This window comes from Pelophylax lessonae, assembly GCF_965119305.1.
Source record: "Pelophylax lessonae genome assembly, chromosome: 4".
Lineage (NCBI taxonomy): Eukaryota > Metazoa > Chordata > Amphibia > Anura > Ranidae > Pelophylax > Pelophylax lessonae.
The window spans coordinates 465,882,957-465,901,964 of NC_138771.1; the positions used below are offsets into that span (position 1 = coordinate 465,882,957).

Here is a 19,008-nt window from a genome sequence, read left to right on the forward strand (position 1 = left end):
AGGCAACCCCCTTGACACTTCAGGATCCTCTCACTAGGCAACCCCCTTGACACTTCAGGGTCCTCTCACTAGGCAACCCCTTTGATACTTGCAGGCTCCAGGATCCATGGGACCTTCACTGGAGTGGTCCCCTCTACACTAGGCAGACCCCAGAGGCAGTTCGCAGTACTCACGACCTTGGAAGGCTTTCCTGGAACTGAACCCCTCTTCCTCCGCTGGTCGACGGCACACCGGATCCTCTCTGCAGCTCAGCTTTCCCTCCTGGATTCTCAGGCAGCCACCCGAGACACCCAATCCTTCTGACGGTGGGAGAGACAGCTGTACTCCCCCTCCTGAGACTCTGCTTCCCGCCAAAGACCCTGCGTCATGCGTTCCCTTCAAACTTATACCCACTCCCAGAATCCTCTGTGGCAGAATCTGCCTTCTGGTGTAGAAACAGGTCTGAATGGGCCACTGATTGGGTTTTCCCCACTGCCCAATAAGCATCCTCTCATGGAACCAGTGGGGAGACTCCCCCTCTCAGCAGCCACACCTGGGAGACATGACAGTCAAGCTGAAAATCATGGCCCTGTTGTTAGGCAGCCAAAGCCCATTATGCTTTTACCTAGAACCTACCTTTTAGGGTGCTACAGAGAAGTGGTGTGAACACTTCACAGCAGGCCTCTGCAGAGCCTGGCTCAAGAATGCCGCTCAACCTCATGTCGAGCTGCGCTGCTGCCCAGCAGGATCTGGCGTGGATGTTTTGAGAGCTGCTTCCAGGCTGCCATTAAACATCCAGAGGTGGCCGGCAGTGGATGCTCTTGTACACACATGTGATGACTCTCTCTCTCTCCTTGTAGCACAGGCCGCAACTCAGCCACAGCACAGTCTAACACTGAGTCACTTGTTTGCAGGTCCAGGCCGGGGTCCCAAGAGCGGGACAAAGGCCAAGCCCAGGCTTTTTATAACCTCTCCCAGCATTCTCTTCTCCCTCCTCAGCTGGCTGGTACTTGTAGTCAATTACAGTCTGACCTGAATGCAAACCCTGGTTCCTTGGACTACAGGTCCCAAGATGCTTTGTTTTACTCTCTGATATTATTCACCCTGCTGGCAGGTTGTGATTACCTATAGTCTAAACAGAGCACTAGGGAGGAACAGCCTCACTACAGTAAGTGCTGCAAAGTGTCTCCTGCTCAGGCAGGCAATATTCGCCAGCTCCTGGCCACATTACTTTAGAGAAATGTATACAATTACAAATTAAGACCTCTTGACTTTCATAGGGAAAGGGATCCTTGACTAATGGGGGCATGGCTAGGAGTTGGGCATGGTAACATGGAATATGTAAAGTAGTTACTTATGATTAGCTGCATGATATGGGGTGATGGGGCTGGGCCTGAACTCATATAAAAGTTTTGCCTGAGGTAAAATTCGTCCCTTTTAAAGAACAGCATCTTAAAGAGTTGCCCACCCTCCCACCCTATATATGGCGTTTTTGTGACCTGAACAGTTTTAAAAGTTGCCATAATGGGCTATGCCTTTGATTGTAAGTAGTCTGTCTATGCAGCACTTATGGTAAGGACAGGCCCCTTTGGAATTTGGCAAGTTAATGTTAAAGCATGCTCATAGTACAACTGTGACTGGCACTGGTTAAAATTGTTTACAATTGTCTGTGTTGGAAAATAAGTAAAGCTGTGACCTTGCCCTTTTTTCCAACGTATAGGTTTTACGTGTGGTTTCTTTTATGGGGGGCAGGGTTAATAAATTATCAGTCACTTTTTCCCAGGCCCTATGCTCCTTAGCAGTCATGTGTGTGTCAACATTTTACCAAGTCAATTAAGGTAAAAAGTGTGACGGGAGTTACTTTGGTTGGTGGACCAGTGGAACCCAGCTTACCTTAGAGAGGTTGAGAAATCCCTCTCTCAGCTCCCTAGGCCCCTCTTATGTGTAAGTTACCCTGTGTCTATTAGGGGCACAGGGTGACCAAGGAAATGATGGACAACTACTTAATGGAAAGGGAGAATATGATTTGGATTACTTCAAATGGGACAGTAATATTTATCAACAATATACCTGAAGAAATATATGAAGATTTAATCCCACTTTACACTGTGAGACCTGTGGCCTGTTATGAACCGTTGCCGTGAAGTCTTTGACTCCTGAATAATCAAGGCATTGTTTAGATGTGGAATCCATGTACTCCACCTAGGCTGGTTTAAGTGCTAAGTTAATTGGCATGTTAATGATATCCTTGTCAGCTAAAGTTGTTGCTAGATGGGGATTAGCCATGAGTCAGCCCTACCTCGTTATCTAAACCGTTGTGTGATGTTTTCGGTAAATATTCTGGTCATTGTTCATGTAGTGACTGACATACTTCTCAAGTGTATAAAAAGTTTGTATTCTTGTTCAATAAATCAGACAGAGTGCTGTCAAGTTCTTGGTTGCAATAGGCAGCTAGAATATCTGATATCTATGTTCAAGACTGGAGGAAGCCGTATACTGACGGAAGAACGCAAGCACATTGTCCGTCAGTCCCTTCATAACAAAGATCTGTTTCGATGTCACTCTACAGCTCAGCCCGGCTTTTGTGTAGTTGGTTAGGTTTATGTCATCATAAAGGTTCAATATGAAAAATTTGCATTGGGGTGGTCTCTATGTGTCCATACTGAGGGACAGTACTGAAAGTGGATGTCAGTAGTTGTGATAGATGAACCTATTGGGAGGGAAGGGTAGAGTATGAATGTTGTCACAGTGCAAGTAACCACTAAATATTTTGTTCCTTTCTCTCAAATCTTTTCTTTCTTTTCAACAGGAAAATGTCTCATCCAAAACTTGTTCAGCTGCTTGGTGTATCCACCCAACAAATGCCCATCTTTCTTGTGTTTGAATACATGGAGCATGGTTGCCTGAATGACTATCTGCGCAGGAACAAAGGGACACTGTCAAGGGGTATAGCTCTCGGGATGTGCCAGGATATTTGTGAGGGCATGGAATATCTGGAGGCCTCTAATTACATTCACAGAGATCTAGTAAGGGCCACTGCCTCCCTGCACCTCTAGCTAACTTGTGTCCAAAGACCAATAACCCATAGCAGCCAATCACGTTTATCCAGCTCAACAGTTAAGAACAACAGTTCAGAAGCTTAAAGTGTAAGTTTACCTTTCAGGATGATTGTCAGAATATGCCCCTATGTAATTTATATATCTAAAGGATAACATAGCTATTCCTGTTGTAAAGATGAAGGTTCTCCCATTTCAGATAGAGATGTTTTGGGTGGGTATAGGGAACCAATGTTTTTTCTATGCAGAAAAAGCATTGGTTCCCTATACCTCTCTGTCCTGAATTTCACTATACTTTATTTCATTATATTATTACACCACTCCATTTCGCTATCTTTCTCTGCTTCTGGCCCTTTAGAGAGGACCCAAAATAGCTGCATATGGAATGGGAGGACCTTCACCATTTCCAACAAGAGGACCTATGGTGTCTACTATTCATTAGATGTAGAACTGCATAGGGGGATTTTCTAAAACCTTCCTGAAAGTTGAAATTAAACTTTAAGCTTACTAAACAATACAAAAAAAGTGCGCACAGCTGCAATTATGTTATTTACAAAAACTGCAATCAAACACTCCTTGAACAGTGAGGAGAAAAAAAAGTTGTAAAATAAATAAGATGCGCTGTTTTTACTGAGATATTATCCTAAAAGTGATTAGGTAACAGATTCAATTAACAATGTGCAATAAACAAAATCAAACAATAGTGAATGTTCAAATGGCAAAGTGTCACTAGATAAGTGAAACTCTTGTTGCCTAGAATGGTGTATCAAGTGAATTACATAAAAAAAATGTATTTGTGAAAAAGTAGCCACGATCTGTTAACAAAAAATTACAAATTATAAATGGTGCAAAAAGTTTATAAATAGTCCAGTGCTCCACAATTCAATGTGTTTAGTGAAAAAATGATGCTCCAACTTCCCCCACATGCAAATACAACTTCCCCACATGCAAATACAACAAACTGTTTGTAGTGCAGCTGAAATAATCCACAATGGAAAGTGTGTCACCTCTGTACTCTATATATGAAAATTGTCGGCTTACCAAAACAGATGATCCCACCAAGAGATTATATGCGTGTGAGTAGAAGCACCTCTGAAGACAAGTGGTCAGCCAGCTCCAGGGAATGAATCCAGGCTTATGGTGCTCCTTAATCTCGTTTCCTTTAACCACTTGCCGACCGTCGCACGACTATTTACTGCGGCGGTCAGCCCCTCACAAGCAGAGTGACGTAGGTCTACGTCGCTAGCCTGAGAGGGTCTAGGGAGCGAGTGCGCGCCCCCGGAGGCGCGCTCCCGAGTGGTCACGGACCCCCCCGCGCGTGTGACCGGCGGACCCGATGTCCGCCGGTCACTCTGCGATCGTCGGGGGAGAGGGAGAAAGTCAGGCGGCTAGTGTAAACAAGCCGCCTGTCATTCTCCCCGGTGTATGAATGATGATCATACGGTTCTACTATGTAGAACCGTTGATCACTCTTCATACATCTGAAGCCACAGCCAATCACAGTTAGAATCACGCCCCTAGGGACACACATAGCCCCTCCCTCTCAAAAAAAGTTAACCCCTTCACTGCCATTGTAATTTTACAGTAACAGTGCATATATATAGCACTGATTACTGTAGAAATGTCACTGGTAACCCCAAAAGTGTCAAAAATGTCAGTCAAGGTTCCGATCTGTCCGCCGCAATGTCGCAGTACCGCAAACATATGTAGCATAAAACAAATTGGCCGAAAATGTTAAAAAATTTTGATTTTTACATTTTTTTGGGGGGGAATTTCATATAAAAAAATGTGAAAAATATTGTTATTTTTGCAAAATTGACGCTCTTTTTTTGTTTATCAAAAAATCAAAAAATCGCACAGGTGATCAAATACCACCAAAATAAAGCTCTGTTTGTGGGAAAAAAAGGACGTCAAATTTGTTTGGGTACAGCGTCGCACGACCGCGCAATTGTCCGTTAAAGTCACTCAGTGCCGAATCGCAAAATACCCCATGGTCTTTTAGCAGCCAAATCCTCCGGGGCTTAAGTGGTTAAACGTGTTTCCTCTCAGAAGGCATCGACTGGGATGAAGGCCTTGGGATGAGCCTTCATCCCAGTCAATGCCTTCTGAGAGAAAACACATTGAATTGGAGCTAGCAAAGTGACGTCAACTAGCACGGACCGCACTGCAGGCAAGATTTTATCCCATATCGCTCGAGTTCCTTGTCCTTGATGTAAGTGCAATTTTCATTTAATAAACCAGCTTTATACGCATGAATGCCCTATGAGCATCTTCCATTATCTTTTCTAACCACATGATGTGATTAACAACATTAAAGAAGCACCATAAACCTGGATACATTCTCTGGAGCTGGCTGACCACTTGTTTTCAGAGGCGCTTCCACTCACATGCATATTATCTTTTGGTGGGATCATATGATTTTGTAATATTATCTTTTGGTGGGATCATATGATTTTGTAATATTATCTTTTGGTGGGATCATATGATTTTGTAATATTATCTTTTGGTGGGATCATATGATTTTGTAAGTGGCCAATTTTCACATATAGAGCACAGCGGTGACACACTTTCCATTGTGGATTATTTCATCTGCACTACAAATAGTATGTTGAATTTGCATGTGGGGAAAGTTGGAGCATCATCTTTTCACTAAACACATTGAATTGTGGAGCACTGGACTATTTAAAAACTTTTTGTACCATTTATTATTTTTCAATTTTTGTGAACAGATTGTGGCTACTTATTAACAAAAAATATATATTTTGATGTAATTGAATTGATACGCCATTCCAGGCAACAAGAGTTTCACTAGTGACACTTGAACATTCACTATTGTTCGATTTTGCTTATTGCACATTGTTTATTGCATCTGTTACCTAAATCACTTTTAGGATAATATCTCAGTCAAAAAAAGCGCATCCTATTTTTTGTTTACAAACTTTAAGCTTGCCACATGCTTCTTTAATTCTACCACCAACTATGTTGTGCAAGGTTCTGCCTGACTGGTTATAAATTGTTGGATAGTTTAGGTGTAGGTCCTTAATTTAGGTTTGGTAAATCTTTAGTTTTGGTAAATATAACGCAGATTTCACAATCAGTTTGTAACTGATTATACTGAGGGTTGGGTCATCCAGGTGATTGGTTGCAGTGGGCTATTGCACTTTGTATGCTGCTCTTCACCTTATAAAATAAACTTCCTTGTAAGTGTCTAACCTACACTATACATCTCTTAACCTTTGTGAGTTATTCCCCTATTGCAAATATGTATAATGGAAAAAAATTCCTGTGTCACAGGCTGCTCGAAATTGTCTGGTTGGAGAATCATTGGTGGTTAAAGTGTCAGATTTTGGGATGACTAGGTAAGACTGCTTAGTCTGTTTATTACATGTTATGTGTTTGTTTTAATAAGGCTCTCCATAGATTGGTTGATGTCTATCTCAAGAGTGTTAATGTATATAGTTTGGTGAAGACCTCCCACTGTGTTAAGGAATATTATAGGGCAGGTGTCTTCATCCCTATCATATCACAGAAACCATTGCGGACAAAAGAAAAACCAATGACTGTTTACATACATTTTAAAAATCATCTTATTTATCATCCACTAAGAACATAGATTAGTGGATTTAGTAGGATGATCATTCCTTAAATCCAATGCAAACAAAGCCTCATTGAAATACAATATCCATAATGACAACCATACAACAGTGCATTTATAACATATCTATCTCCCAAATAGAATTGGGTCTACGCGTTTCGTGACCACCAGCCACTACTTCAGGACCCAGCACTTTGCATCAGTCTATACTCACATTAAATTGGTCACCACATTTTTCTAAAACATAAAATGTTGTCAGCAAAAAAATGTACAAGAGGCCAGTCCCCTGATAGTTTATTGGATAAAATATAGTGTGCTCCTTTCTCACTACCATAAGTCCGGAGTTTCATCACCCCTGTAAAATGAAAAAAACAACCTGGCAATATGGTCCCCACAGGCAGCTTCAAATTCAGGGAGGCTTATGACAGCAGTCACAGGGCTCCATGTATTTGGAGCTGCTGCAGGGGCCATATTGCTGGGTTGTTTTTTCATCTTACAGGGGTGGTGAAGCTGGAAACTTATGGTAGTGAGACAGAAGCACGCTAAATGTTATTCAGTAAACTACCAGTGGACAGGCCTCTTTTACATGTTTTTGCTGACATTTTATATTTTAGAAAAATTTGGTAAGATACAGCAATATTAATATGGATTGATGTAAAGTGCTGGGTCCTGAAAATGTGGTCGGTAGCCACGAAACATGTAGGCCCAATTCCATTTTGGAGAAATACACTACATTACCAAAAGTATCGGGACACCTGACTTTACACGCACTTGAACTTTATTGGCATCCCAGTCTTAGTCCGTAGGGTTCAATATTGAGTTGGCCCACCCTTTGAAGCTATACCAGCTTCAACTCTTCTGGGAAGGCTGCCCACAAAGTTTAGGAGTGTGTATATGGAAATGTTTGACCATTCTTTCAAAAGTACATTTTGTTTTAAGGTGTTGTGCAAATTTAAAAGTCCACTCACTACAAAATCAAATGTTAATAGCAAACTAAATTTGGATCTACTTTCAAACAGCATTCGTCCAGCTGTGGAAAGTACTGAGAATTTTCATACAAATGCTAAAAATCTACTAGTGCGTAGCCAACCTTAAAAGAATAGTCCACCTTCTTGACTATATTTCATGTTACATCCATATTTACTGTGAAACATTATCACATTACCCAACCCCCACCTTCAGACTACCTTCCTACTTACCTGAATTGTGGCATGCTTCTCCTTGTAGTTCTGTACTTTCTTCCTACACAACCGTGTCATTTATTCACAAATCCACACACAGGATCTATAAATTAAAAGACAATCTACTACCACGAATAGGGACTTGTAGACTTCAAGTGCGGTGATGTCTATTGATTACTTCCTCCAATTCAATAACCAAAGGTCTGTACCTCTGTAACAACCTGAAGCTTGGAGGATAGTCTGAAGGAGCTGGTGCATTTCACCCATGATTTATTGATTGGAGCTGCAGTTCTATGCAGGCTCCAATACAAGAAAAAAAAATATATTCATGTTCTTCTTTTTTTAATGTAGGCGCATTTATTTATTTATTGTTCTCAAAAGGTGGACTATGTGTTTAGTTTTCCATAAGTGGCTTGCTATGGGGTCACTTGGCAGTAGGTGGTGGGGGGATTGGAGCCATGAGCGCCGTCAGGGGACCCAAGAAGAGGAGGATCAATGCTGCTCTGTGCAAGACCATTGCACAGAGTATGTAAGTATAACATGTTTGTTATTTTAATAATAATCACTTTAACATTTTTTTTTAATTCTCTGAGCTTTTGTAACTCTTTAGACACATCATAACTTGTTTACATTTTTCTAGGTTTGTCCTGGATGACCAGTACACCAGCTCGTCAGGCAGTAAATTTCCAGTGAAGTGGTCAGCTCCAGAAGTCTTCCAGTATGGACACTACAGCAGCAAATCAGATGTGTGGGCTTATGGTATGGCTTGAACTTAGAAGCTCCATTTGTTTTGCTGACAATGATTTCTATAAATGTTGTAGGCAGTCAGAAGGGATTAAGGTTTAAGCATGATCCCCCCTAAAAAGTCCATACCAAACCCTTATACGAGCATGTCCCTCTTGACAAAGTACCCCTTCCCCCATGGAAGGGGAAGGGGGGAAGTGTATGCTGCTTACCCCCCCCCCCCCCACCTCTTTCCTGGCCGGCCAGGCTGCATGCTCGAATGGTCTGGTGTGGAGTTTTGGGCATACCTCAAACTTTTTTTAATTTTGTGTGGCGTTCCCCCTTAAAATCCATGCCAGGCCTGACTGTCTGTTTTTTTTCGTAAAATCTATTTTTTTCCTGCTTGCTGATCAAAAGATAAGAACCAAACGCAGCCCCCCCCCCCCCCTCCAACTGCGCTACTGTATTCTGGCAGCAGCACTCTTCCGCTGCCAGAATACAGTGATCAGTGCTGCAGATGATTGGAGGCAAGCACTAATGAAGTAAAGATATACCAGCAGTCCGAGTATATCTTCCCGACCCGTCCTATGATACCCCTTACTAAATTCTAGTTAAACCAATTGGCTTTAGAAGTCATCTAATTTGTAAAGAGTCCACCTGTGTGTAATTTAATCTATAAATACAGCTGTTCTGTGAAACCCTCAGAGGTTTGTTAGAGAACCTTAGTGAACAAACAGCATCATGAAGGTGAAGGAACACACTAGACAGGTCAGGCATAACAGTTGTGGAGGAGTGTAAAGCAGGGTTAGGTTATAAAAATATATCCAAAGCTTTGAACATCTCACAGAGCACTGTTCAATCCATGAACTGAAAATGGAAAGAGTATGGCACAACTGCAAACCCACCTAAACGGACAGGCCGGGCAGGGAAAGCATTAATCAGAGAAGCAGCCAAGAGGCCCATGGTAACTCTGGAGGAGCTGCAGAGATCCACAGCTCAGGTGGGAGAATCTGTCCAGAGGACAACTATTAGTCTTGCACTCCACAAATCTGGCCTTTATGGAAGAGTGGCAAGAAGACAGCCATTGTTGAAAGAAAGCCATAACAAGTATCGTTTGCAGTTTGCAAGAAGTCATGTGGGGGTCTGGGGACACAGTAAACATGTAGAGGAAGGTGCTCTGATCAGATGAGATCGAATTTGAACTTTTTGGCCTAAAAGCAAAATGCTATGTGTGGCGGAAAACTAACACTGCACATCACTCTGAACACACCATCCCCACCGTGAAACATGGTGGTGGCAGCATCGTGTTGTGGGGATGCTATTCTTCAGCAGGGACAGGGTAGGTGGTCACAGTTGATGGAAAGATGGATGGAACCAAATTCAGGCCAATCTTTGAAGAGAACCTTTTAGAATCTGCAAAATACTTGAGACTGGGGCAGAGGTTCACCTTCCAGCAGGACAACAACCCTATACGTACAGCCAGAGCTACAATGGAATGGTTTAGATCAAAGCATTTTCATATGTTAGAATGGCCCAGTCCAAGTCCAGACCTATTGTAAATCCAGTTGAGAATCTGTGGCAAGACTGGAAAATTGCTGCTCACAGACGCTCTCTATCCAATCTGACAGAGCTTGAGCTATTTTGCAAAAATAAAATAGGCAAAAATTTAATTTTCTAGATTTTTTCAAGGCACTGTATCATTTTTACACAGCCAGATGAGTATCATTGAAGTGATATTAAATGCAATATAAAAAAAAAAAAGAATAGAAAAAAAAGATGTTATACTTACCTACTCTACCTGCTCTGTGCACCGGTTTTGCACACAGCAGCCCTGGTCCTCCTTTTCTCGGGTCCCCCGTTGGCACTCCTGACCCTTCCCTTTTACCGAGTGCCCCCAGAGCAAGGAGCTTGCAAAAGTGGAATCCAAACAGGCTCACTCCAGAGCCGCTACTTTTTGTGTCTATTCACACACAGACCCACAGCTTGGCCTTGCCCCCTCACTCTCCTCATTGTCTCATTGGCTGTCATTGACAGCAGCAGGAGCAAATGGCTTCTGCTGTTGTCTCAGCCAATGAAGAGGGAGAGTCCTCGGAGAGCCGAGGTTCTCGTGCACATCGCTGGATCGTGATGGGGCTCAGGTAAGTATGGGGGGGGGGCCTGCTGCGCAGATAAGATTTTTTTTTTTTTTTTACCTTCATGCATAGAATGCCTTGAGCCTTTAGAGCCATTTTAAATGCTAAACAACAATGTTACTCTCTGGCTAACATAGCTCATCTCTACTTCCTGTGCAGGTGTTCTGGTTTGGGAGATATTCAGTGAAGGAAAGACGCCTTTCGAGCACCTTAGCAATGCAGATGCTGTGAAGGAAATATCATCTGGATTGAGACTCTTCAAGCCTAAACTGGCCACAGAAAAAGTGTACCAGCTTATGAATAGCTGTTGGCAGGAGGTATGTGGCAAGGGTTGTCAGATGTGTACTGCATCCAGAAGAGGCAATTTAGTTGGTGCTTTGTCACCATACAGGAACTGGAGACACAAAACGTACAGTGTCTGTATGAACAGTTTGCAGTCAGTTGTAGGAAGCTGTAGACTGTTGTAGACATACCTGTGAAAAATGACAACGTAGATGATATATTACATAGACACCTCATAAGAGCATGGAGGATGGAAGGAGCGACCACAAAGATGTAGCATTGCCCCCTTGAGGACTGCCAGATTTCACATTCTCGGGTCCCCCTGAGTTACCATTAGCCACCTTGATATGCATAGTCTCTCACTTCTCCTCCTCGGCTCGCTCCAGTAACCAGTTCAGGGGTATGTGGTTGTTTTTGTGTTTTATTATAAATTAGGGATGGAAGAAGGGAATAGTGGGATATTCCGAATTAACTATTCACAATGTTGCAGGACCTCTGTCTTTAAATACAGCCAGGCTGTTGCTTCACCATGCCACCCTGAGGTGAATCTAGTTTTGAGTCTCTTTCTTATGACAACTTGATGAACTATTTGTTATCTTCAGGACACTCTCTTCAGTATCCTCTCTCTCTCTCTCTCTTGACCGCCAACACCCATCCACTGACTACTCTACTCCTGGGGTGCCCCCCCTCAGGTAAGGTCCCTTGACACAAGTCCCTGTACTCACGATACTGTTTTTCCAGGGTCTCCGGTGTCTCCCATTTAGCCAGTTCTCCTGGACCTCTGGGTTCAGCTCCGTTCCTCTGGCCCTCAGGACGACCTCCTGCGACCACGTGCCACTGCTACAGAGGAGGAGGAAGCCACCCCCTTCCCTCTGGGACTCTGCTCTCCAGCCAAAGACCCCGCAGCATATGTGCTCCTGGCTTTTATACAGTATCCCAGAATGCACTGAGGCGACCTACCTCTGCCAATCACCAGGACTGTATCAAAGCCTATGCATCCATTTGTCAGGTTTCCTCCCACTGTCCAACATTCCTCTCTATTGGACCAGTGTGAAAGACTCTCTAGACACAATGAATCGCACACTGATCATAATGAGCAGACCTCACTAACAGATCCTGCTCTCTGGTAAGCAAAGAGCAATATAGATTTGCCTGCAGCCCCTCTAGTAAGTAGACAGAGCCAAAAACTATACTCTCTCACTAGCACCTACCTAGGAGGTGGCTACACAGACATGAATCTTTATCACTGCACCATGCCACTCTTCTAAATGTTCAGCCCTAAAATGGTGCATGCATGCTATACGGTTCTCATGCACTCTCTGCAAACTGTTGGCACCCCCCCCCCCAAAGACAAGTTGAAAATGCAGAAAGTGTAAGAAAAAGAAGGCTTGGATTGTTCCATCAACGAGCAAAGCGATGGCAATCGCCTCCTGCACTGCTTCTGCACACCCTCGGAATCCCAGAAGTTCAACTTTAAGAGTTTTTAGCTATAATAGCCACTAGCAGGGCAGTCATCAGAAATTTTGGGGCCCCTTAAACAGCTTTAGGCCTGGGCCCCTCCGAGCCTGACCACCAATATTCCGCAGGGCCCACCCTCTGGCCATCCCACCAAATATGCCCACTGGCCATCCCACCGAGTCCTTCAGTGCACCCACACTCTTACAACTTAATACATGAAAATGAATCCAATCCAGCAAAGAGATATCCCCATATATTCAGCAAAGAGACATCTCAATCCAGTAAAGAGACGGCCTCATATATTCAGCAAAGAGACATCCCAATCCAACAAAGAGACGGCCTTATATATTCAGCAAAGAGACATCCCAATCCAGTAAAGCGACATCCCAATCCAGTAAAGAGGCGTCCTCATATATTCAGCAAAAAGACATCCCAATCCAGCAAAGAGACAGCTTCATATTTTCAGCAAAGAGACAGCGCAATCCAGCAAAGAGACATCCCTTCAGCTGCATCGGCTTACTCTGCAGCCACCCTGCTTTAGCAATTGCTAGTTACTACAGCAGCAACGGCCGGGCCCCTCAGAAGGCCTGGGCCCCCTACATGTGTATGAGCTGTCCCCCCCTGATGGCTGCCCTGGCCTCTAGCAATAATCAAATGTATAATCTGAAAGGCTGGTTGTATTCAAGTTGATCGATCAACTTGGGTACATTCAGCCTCCCCATACATGGTTTGACTCTTGGCCAGTCCCTCATGAACTGGCCGAGATGCCAACCATCTATGGCTGGCTTTAAATAAGCTCAGTTAACAAAGTAAGCAGTTTGTCCACTAAATCAGTCAACCCTTAGGCATGCACTAAGGAAAAAAGGCAGAAGCAGAACTACTGTGCAGTTCTAAACAGGAAGCAATATCAAAAGAAAAGATATGGCTGCTCCCATGAACAAATGTATTTCTAAGCTATGCATAACATTAAATAGGTTTTTAAACAATCAATAATAAGAATATATATACTAAAATACAAAATGCATACTATCAGATACCTTTTTTGAGACTCCCCCTTTTATTGATAGGTGGACAGCTTAACTTTTGCCCCCACTCCCTACTTCCCAGTGTATTTTGTAGTAATCATTTGAGACACATAACCATGTTAGTTAAATACCTATGAACTCTGACAGTGCTTTAAGGCTCATACACACTTGGCGAAAATCGGACGAAATATCCTCCAATTTTTCTCTCTCATGCTCAGCGGTCATAACCGTTTTTAGTTGACAGTGCATAATGTTCACAAAATTTCTCGTCTAATTTTTAATTTTTTTTTGGGGACATTTGTTCCTAGACTTCCGAGTCGTCAGCAACTTCAGATCATGCGTGGTCTTTCGTATCCGATTTTTCGCGGACGTACTGCATACACATTAAACGAAAATTGGTTGTCTGGGGACGGATGATAAAAATTTTGGTGTTTGTCCCTCCGTTTTTTTTTTTGTTGAAAATGTCGGCATCGGCTGCTGAAAGTTGTGTATACACTCGCCGAAAATCGTATGATTTTACCTCGGACGGGAATTTTCGGCAGATATTCTACTAGTGTGTACCCCACTTTACTAACATGACTAACTTTTTTTTCTGTTTCAATTTTTTATTGAAGATTTTCACAAAGAGTAGAAAACAAATGACAATAAAGATTTCAAGCAATGCACAAATTCCACAACATGAAGCGCTCATATAGCAACAAAAGAAAAAATATGTGTTTTATTAAGCAAAAGAAGAACAGAAGGCGTGTAGCCCCAAGCCCCCGTTTGTTGGCATTTTCAAGGCTCTTGTTGCGGGCATATGAATCATTTTTGTCGGTCCAACAATTATATCTTACAAGGAGGCTACAAATATCCAGTCAACTAATTTACATAACATACATTTGGATTAATGGAGTTTGGGATTCACCCTCCACATATGGAAGAGAAGGTTCCAAGGGGAGGAGACCTTCTATTTTTCGTTACAGGAATTGCACATGCAGAATATTTCAAACACACAAATAAGAAAGGAGAGAGAAGAGTGTGAAAATGAGGGGGAAGGAAAGAGGGAGAGAGGGGGAGGGGAAGACCCCTCGCTCTGGCATGCATCACCCAAATACATATTAGTCAGTCCAGGGATCATTAGTCAAGTATCTGATCCACAGACCCTAGACTTTTTTAAACACTTTAATTTTGTCATTCAGAGCTGCCGAGAGCCTTTCTTTGATCTGGAGCCAGGAAAGCCTGTGCTTAAAGCGGAGTTCCGGCCACAAAATCGTTACTTTAGATTTTGTGGCATCCGCTTCCTTATTGTCACCTGTAAAAGAATTGGATATTCCTGTTTTTTTTTTTTTACTTACCTTGTTTCAGAAGAAAATATACTCACCTTTCCTTCAACTTCCTCCCTCCTCGGCCGCGGTCCGCGCGGTCACTTCCTGTCCCACAATGCGTCCTGGGAGCTATTAGTCATCACTCCCAGGATGCAATGGGCAGTGACGAAGGCGGCCGGCCGCTCGTCTCATCACGTTATTTGCAAACAGGAAATAACGCAATGATAGGCGTCCCTATACTATGCCGATCGCATAATACTGGGCATGCGCGAGATTTCGCGCTGCATTCATCGGCCCCCTCCATCTAGAAAGAGGAAGCAGGGCATATATTTGCTTACAGCGGCTTTGGGTGACCAGCAAAAAGATGGCGGTGCTCTGCAAACATTTTATAAAGTAAGATTTAATGATTGTCAATCTATTATTTAAATGTATAAAACCCGATTAGCGGATGTATGCAGGGCGGTGGATAACTGTTTTGGGAAGTATTTAAAAAAGTAAAAACGGTCCTGTGGCCGGAACTCGCTTTAGGCTGGTCAAATAGAATAGCACCCGACTTTTTTAGCAGATAAAATTATGAAAGTGATGAGTTGCCTCCAATAGGGCATGAAGAGAAAGTGGGCGCACACCAAAACGATGACTTGATAGTAGCAAAGATTTATTTGTACACATCTGGATACAAGGTACAACAGAATGGAAATGGTAGACGTGTTTCACACGACCAACAGCATGCTTGTTCACTATCCTTCTACCCTAGCACTACCCTACCACTATCTACTACCTAATAGGGCATGTTTGGGAGATTTGGTTAGATTGATTTGAGTGAGGGTAAAAAGGAAATTGTAAACTCTGACACAAATCGCCTCATCTTGGGATCTTGCCACCATATATGGTATGCCACTTCTTCCTGAACACAACCTCGAAAACACTTTAGAGAAGCTCCTGGGACATAGGTAGCCAATCTGGCCGGCACCATGTACCATCTCAAGAGTACCGTATAGTTTGCTTCAATAATAGATGTATTGAGGAATGATCTCAATGTTGTCTGTGCAATGACCCCGAACCTTATCATAATTATATAATAGATATTCCATGGGAGACATAGTTGCTAGATCACTTTTCGGGAGAAAGTATGGAAATAGTGCTGTAATTGAGTGTATCAAAAGTGTTCCAAATCTCGTAGTTGGTGCTTATCTATTAGGATCTGCTTGGTCAATATGCCCTTATGATCGCAAAGGTCTGCTATGCGTATAAAGCCTTTACTAGACCACCATTCGATTGTGTGGGGGGTGAGGCCCAGGGTGAAATCCCTATTTCTCAGCAACATGACTAACTTTTATAACTTCGGAAAATGCTTATGGAGTGGAAAAGGGACACGGGCAAGATACTGTATGGACCTGCAGTTAGTAGGCTGCAAATAACAATATAATGGTGTCTTGAAAAGTAATTATTCAAATGTTTCACTACAGCTTTGTCTTGCCAACTAATGTATCAAAAAGTAGGTATTCAGCTACGTGGTATAAGACTAAAGCACCAGCTAATGTTTTATTTTTTTCATTCCACAACAGAAAGCAGAGATACGTCCATGCTTCAGCCATCTTATAAGAGAGATCACCGAGCTTGCGGAATCTGAATTGTGACCAGACGGAGGATTTTCAAGATTTGACTTCAATGGGGCATTCCATTTATAAGCTTGTTTCCAATAGGGCTAAGAGTACAGAGAGAGAGAGATGGAGGGGTAACCCTCTGTCCGAAATAGACTTCCTATTTTCCCTGTAGGTTTACCCTTCCTCCTAGACCTCTTGATAGACGATACAACAACTCCTGCAGAATTCATGCTATCACTTACATTGTGGGTTTTTGCTATCAAGAAATGTGCCTTCTTCTGCTTCCTGGGAGCTTTGACAGCTGCAAATTACAAACATAATGTATATGTCAGTCTTGCTGTGAACAAAGTCAGCGCCAAGGCTGTAGGCAACAATTAATATAGTTAACAGCATGTAGATTGCAATGTGGTTAATTGGGGATATTGTGCAATGATTGAAAACAGCACAATTTAAGCTGGACTTCTTCTATTATGACACATTAAATCAAAGTATTGGTTAAAAGCTAGGATTACCTGTATTTGCATTTTGAGTTGTCAGGAAATACGTGGTATCAACAGCCAGCTCCTATGGACTTGCATTAGTTTTACATTTTGCTCCAATGACAAGTTCACTTTAAAGGCACAAGAAAAGAGTTTGTGTTGCCATCTGCTGGTCAGAATTGGTACTACAAAATATTGGAGAAGAAACATGGCTTGACAGTTCATTGTTCATTGTATATGTAGTACAGTATTTATCATCATTTTAAAATATTTAGTTAAATAAGCCTTGCTTTTTTAAAAGTGTGTGTGTAGATTTTTTTTTTTTAATGTGGAGAGGATGTCTTGAAAGTTTCTGAATGAAGCATACAGCTAAATCTTATCATTAAGAGCCCCTAGGCATGGACAATCATCTCCTTATCCAATCAGGAAACAATCTTTTATGTACTTGTGGATGACCAAGCTGAAACAGTTGTCTTTTATCAGCTGATGGCTGCTGTTCCTTTAGTTTAAGCTGCCGTCAAGAAGATCTATTCAGCCACGACTGAGCAATTATTCGTAGGCTGGGGGGCAGGGAGGTGACCAAATTGTATTGCTTTACCTTCAACAGAGAAAACTCAGGTCATCGATCTGGCAGGGCTAGATCTCAGGATTGTTCGTACAGAAATACAAAGCCTTTGGAAGATAATACAGCTGCCTATTCTATTTCAACTGTTTCTTTGACTGTTTGCCCGGAGCTCAGCTTTAATCCCTTCCTACCCGGCCCTGGGATCCCTTTAACAGGGACTGGATGCCGGGCAGGATCGGCCGATCAAGTGACCATGGTGATTGGCTCTCACAGTGGTCACATGATTTGGTGCTGGTCCCACTGACTCCCAATCATTAGTAGGACTGACCGCGGTCTTTGACAGCTCGGTCACTGTGCCGGGAGCATACAGCAAGCGCACTCTCAGCGCTGAAAGCTCTGCCTCCCATAGACGCATATGTGCACTCTGTGGGTGGTAAAGCCCATCCTCTTTGCCATTGCACATATGCATTATGTGGGTAGCAAGAGATTCATTTTTACTATACTAAAGGTTTCATTCACTAATAAGCCCTAATGCATAGTATTTGTCATGATAATCAACATTTTTGGCCATGTCATAGTTGATGTCAAATCTGTTTGCTATAGCTTGTTGAATTGAGCCATGGTGCATTCAGAAGATTAAAACGGAATTCATGTAAGGAAAAAAAAATATTGGTAGCCCCCCTCCCCATTCCTCTTCTACAGTATATCCACTGGCTGGCCACACTATAGTATTTTTACTGCTACAGGGCTGCACAGGGGAAGCTCATCAGTGGGTCCCATTGACCTGATGTCCGTTGGCACCAGCAGATCATTTGGTACACAGGCAGAATGGCAATCGGCCTATGTAAACAAGGCAGATCGCCATGCTATCAGTAGGGAAGTCATGAATCTTGTGTCTTTGCAAAGCAGAAACATGTATCAATGCCTTCCCCTAGTAAAAGCACCTCCCCCACTGTTAGAAAACATAGGTTAGGCACACAGTTAACCCTTTGATCACCCCTGATGTTTAACCCCTTCCCAGCCAGTGTCATTAGTGCAGTGATAGTGCATATTTTTAGCACTGATCACCTTATTAGTGACACTGATCCTCAAAAAGTGTTAAAAGTATCAGTGTCCCAACTGTCTGCCACAATATCGCAGTCCTGCTATAAGTTGCTGATCACTACCGTTATTAGTAAAAAGAAAAATAAAAAAATATTCCATAGTTTGTAGACACTATACCTTTGGCGCAAACCAATCAATATACGCTTACTGGGATTTTTTTTTACCCAAAATATGTAGCATATTGGCCTAAATTGATGAAGCAATTTGATTTTTACATTTTTCTTATTGGACATGTTTTTTTAGCAGAAAGTAAAAAATATTGTTTTTTTTTTTTTTATTGTCTGTATTTTTGTGTTTATTGCGCAAAAAAAAAAAAAAAAAACCACAGCGGTGATCAAATACCACAAAAAAAAAAAGCTCTGTTTGTGGGAAAAAAGGACATACATTTTGTTTGGTTACAGCGTCGCACGACTGCCCAATTGTCAAAGTAACGCAGTGCCGTATCGCAAAAAATGGTCAGGAAGGGGAGTAAATCTTCCAGAGGGCAAGTGTATATATTGCTTGTTTTTTGTAGGGGT

At 42.5% G+C, this 19,008-nt stretch overlaps 1 protein-coding gene across 1 annotated transcript in view; it reads left to right on the plus strand.

The window, feature by feature from the left end:
* ITK (IL2 inducible T cell kinase) overlaps positions 1-17,008 on the plus strand; it is a 101,820-nt gene extending 84,812 nt beyond the window's left edge. Inside the window, exons 13-17 of the mRNA XM_082254625.1 lie at positions 2,789-3,005; positions 6,330-6,394; positions 8,452-8,570; positions 10,826-10,983; positions 16,304-17,008. Coding sequence (XP_082110751.1) covers positions 2,789-3,005; positions 6,330-6,394; positions 8,452-8,570; positions 10,826-10,983; positions 16,304-16,375 — 631 coding nt within the window. The 3' untranslated portion in view covers positions 16,376-17,008. The remainder of the gene's footprint in view (positions 1-2,788; positions 3,006-6,329; positions 6,395-8,451; positions 8,571-10,825; positions 10,984-16,303) is intronic.
* Positions 17,009-19,008: the final 2,000 nt, after the last annotated feature.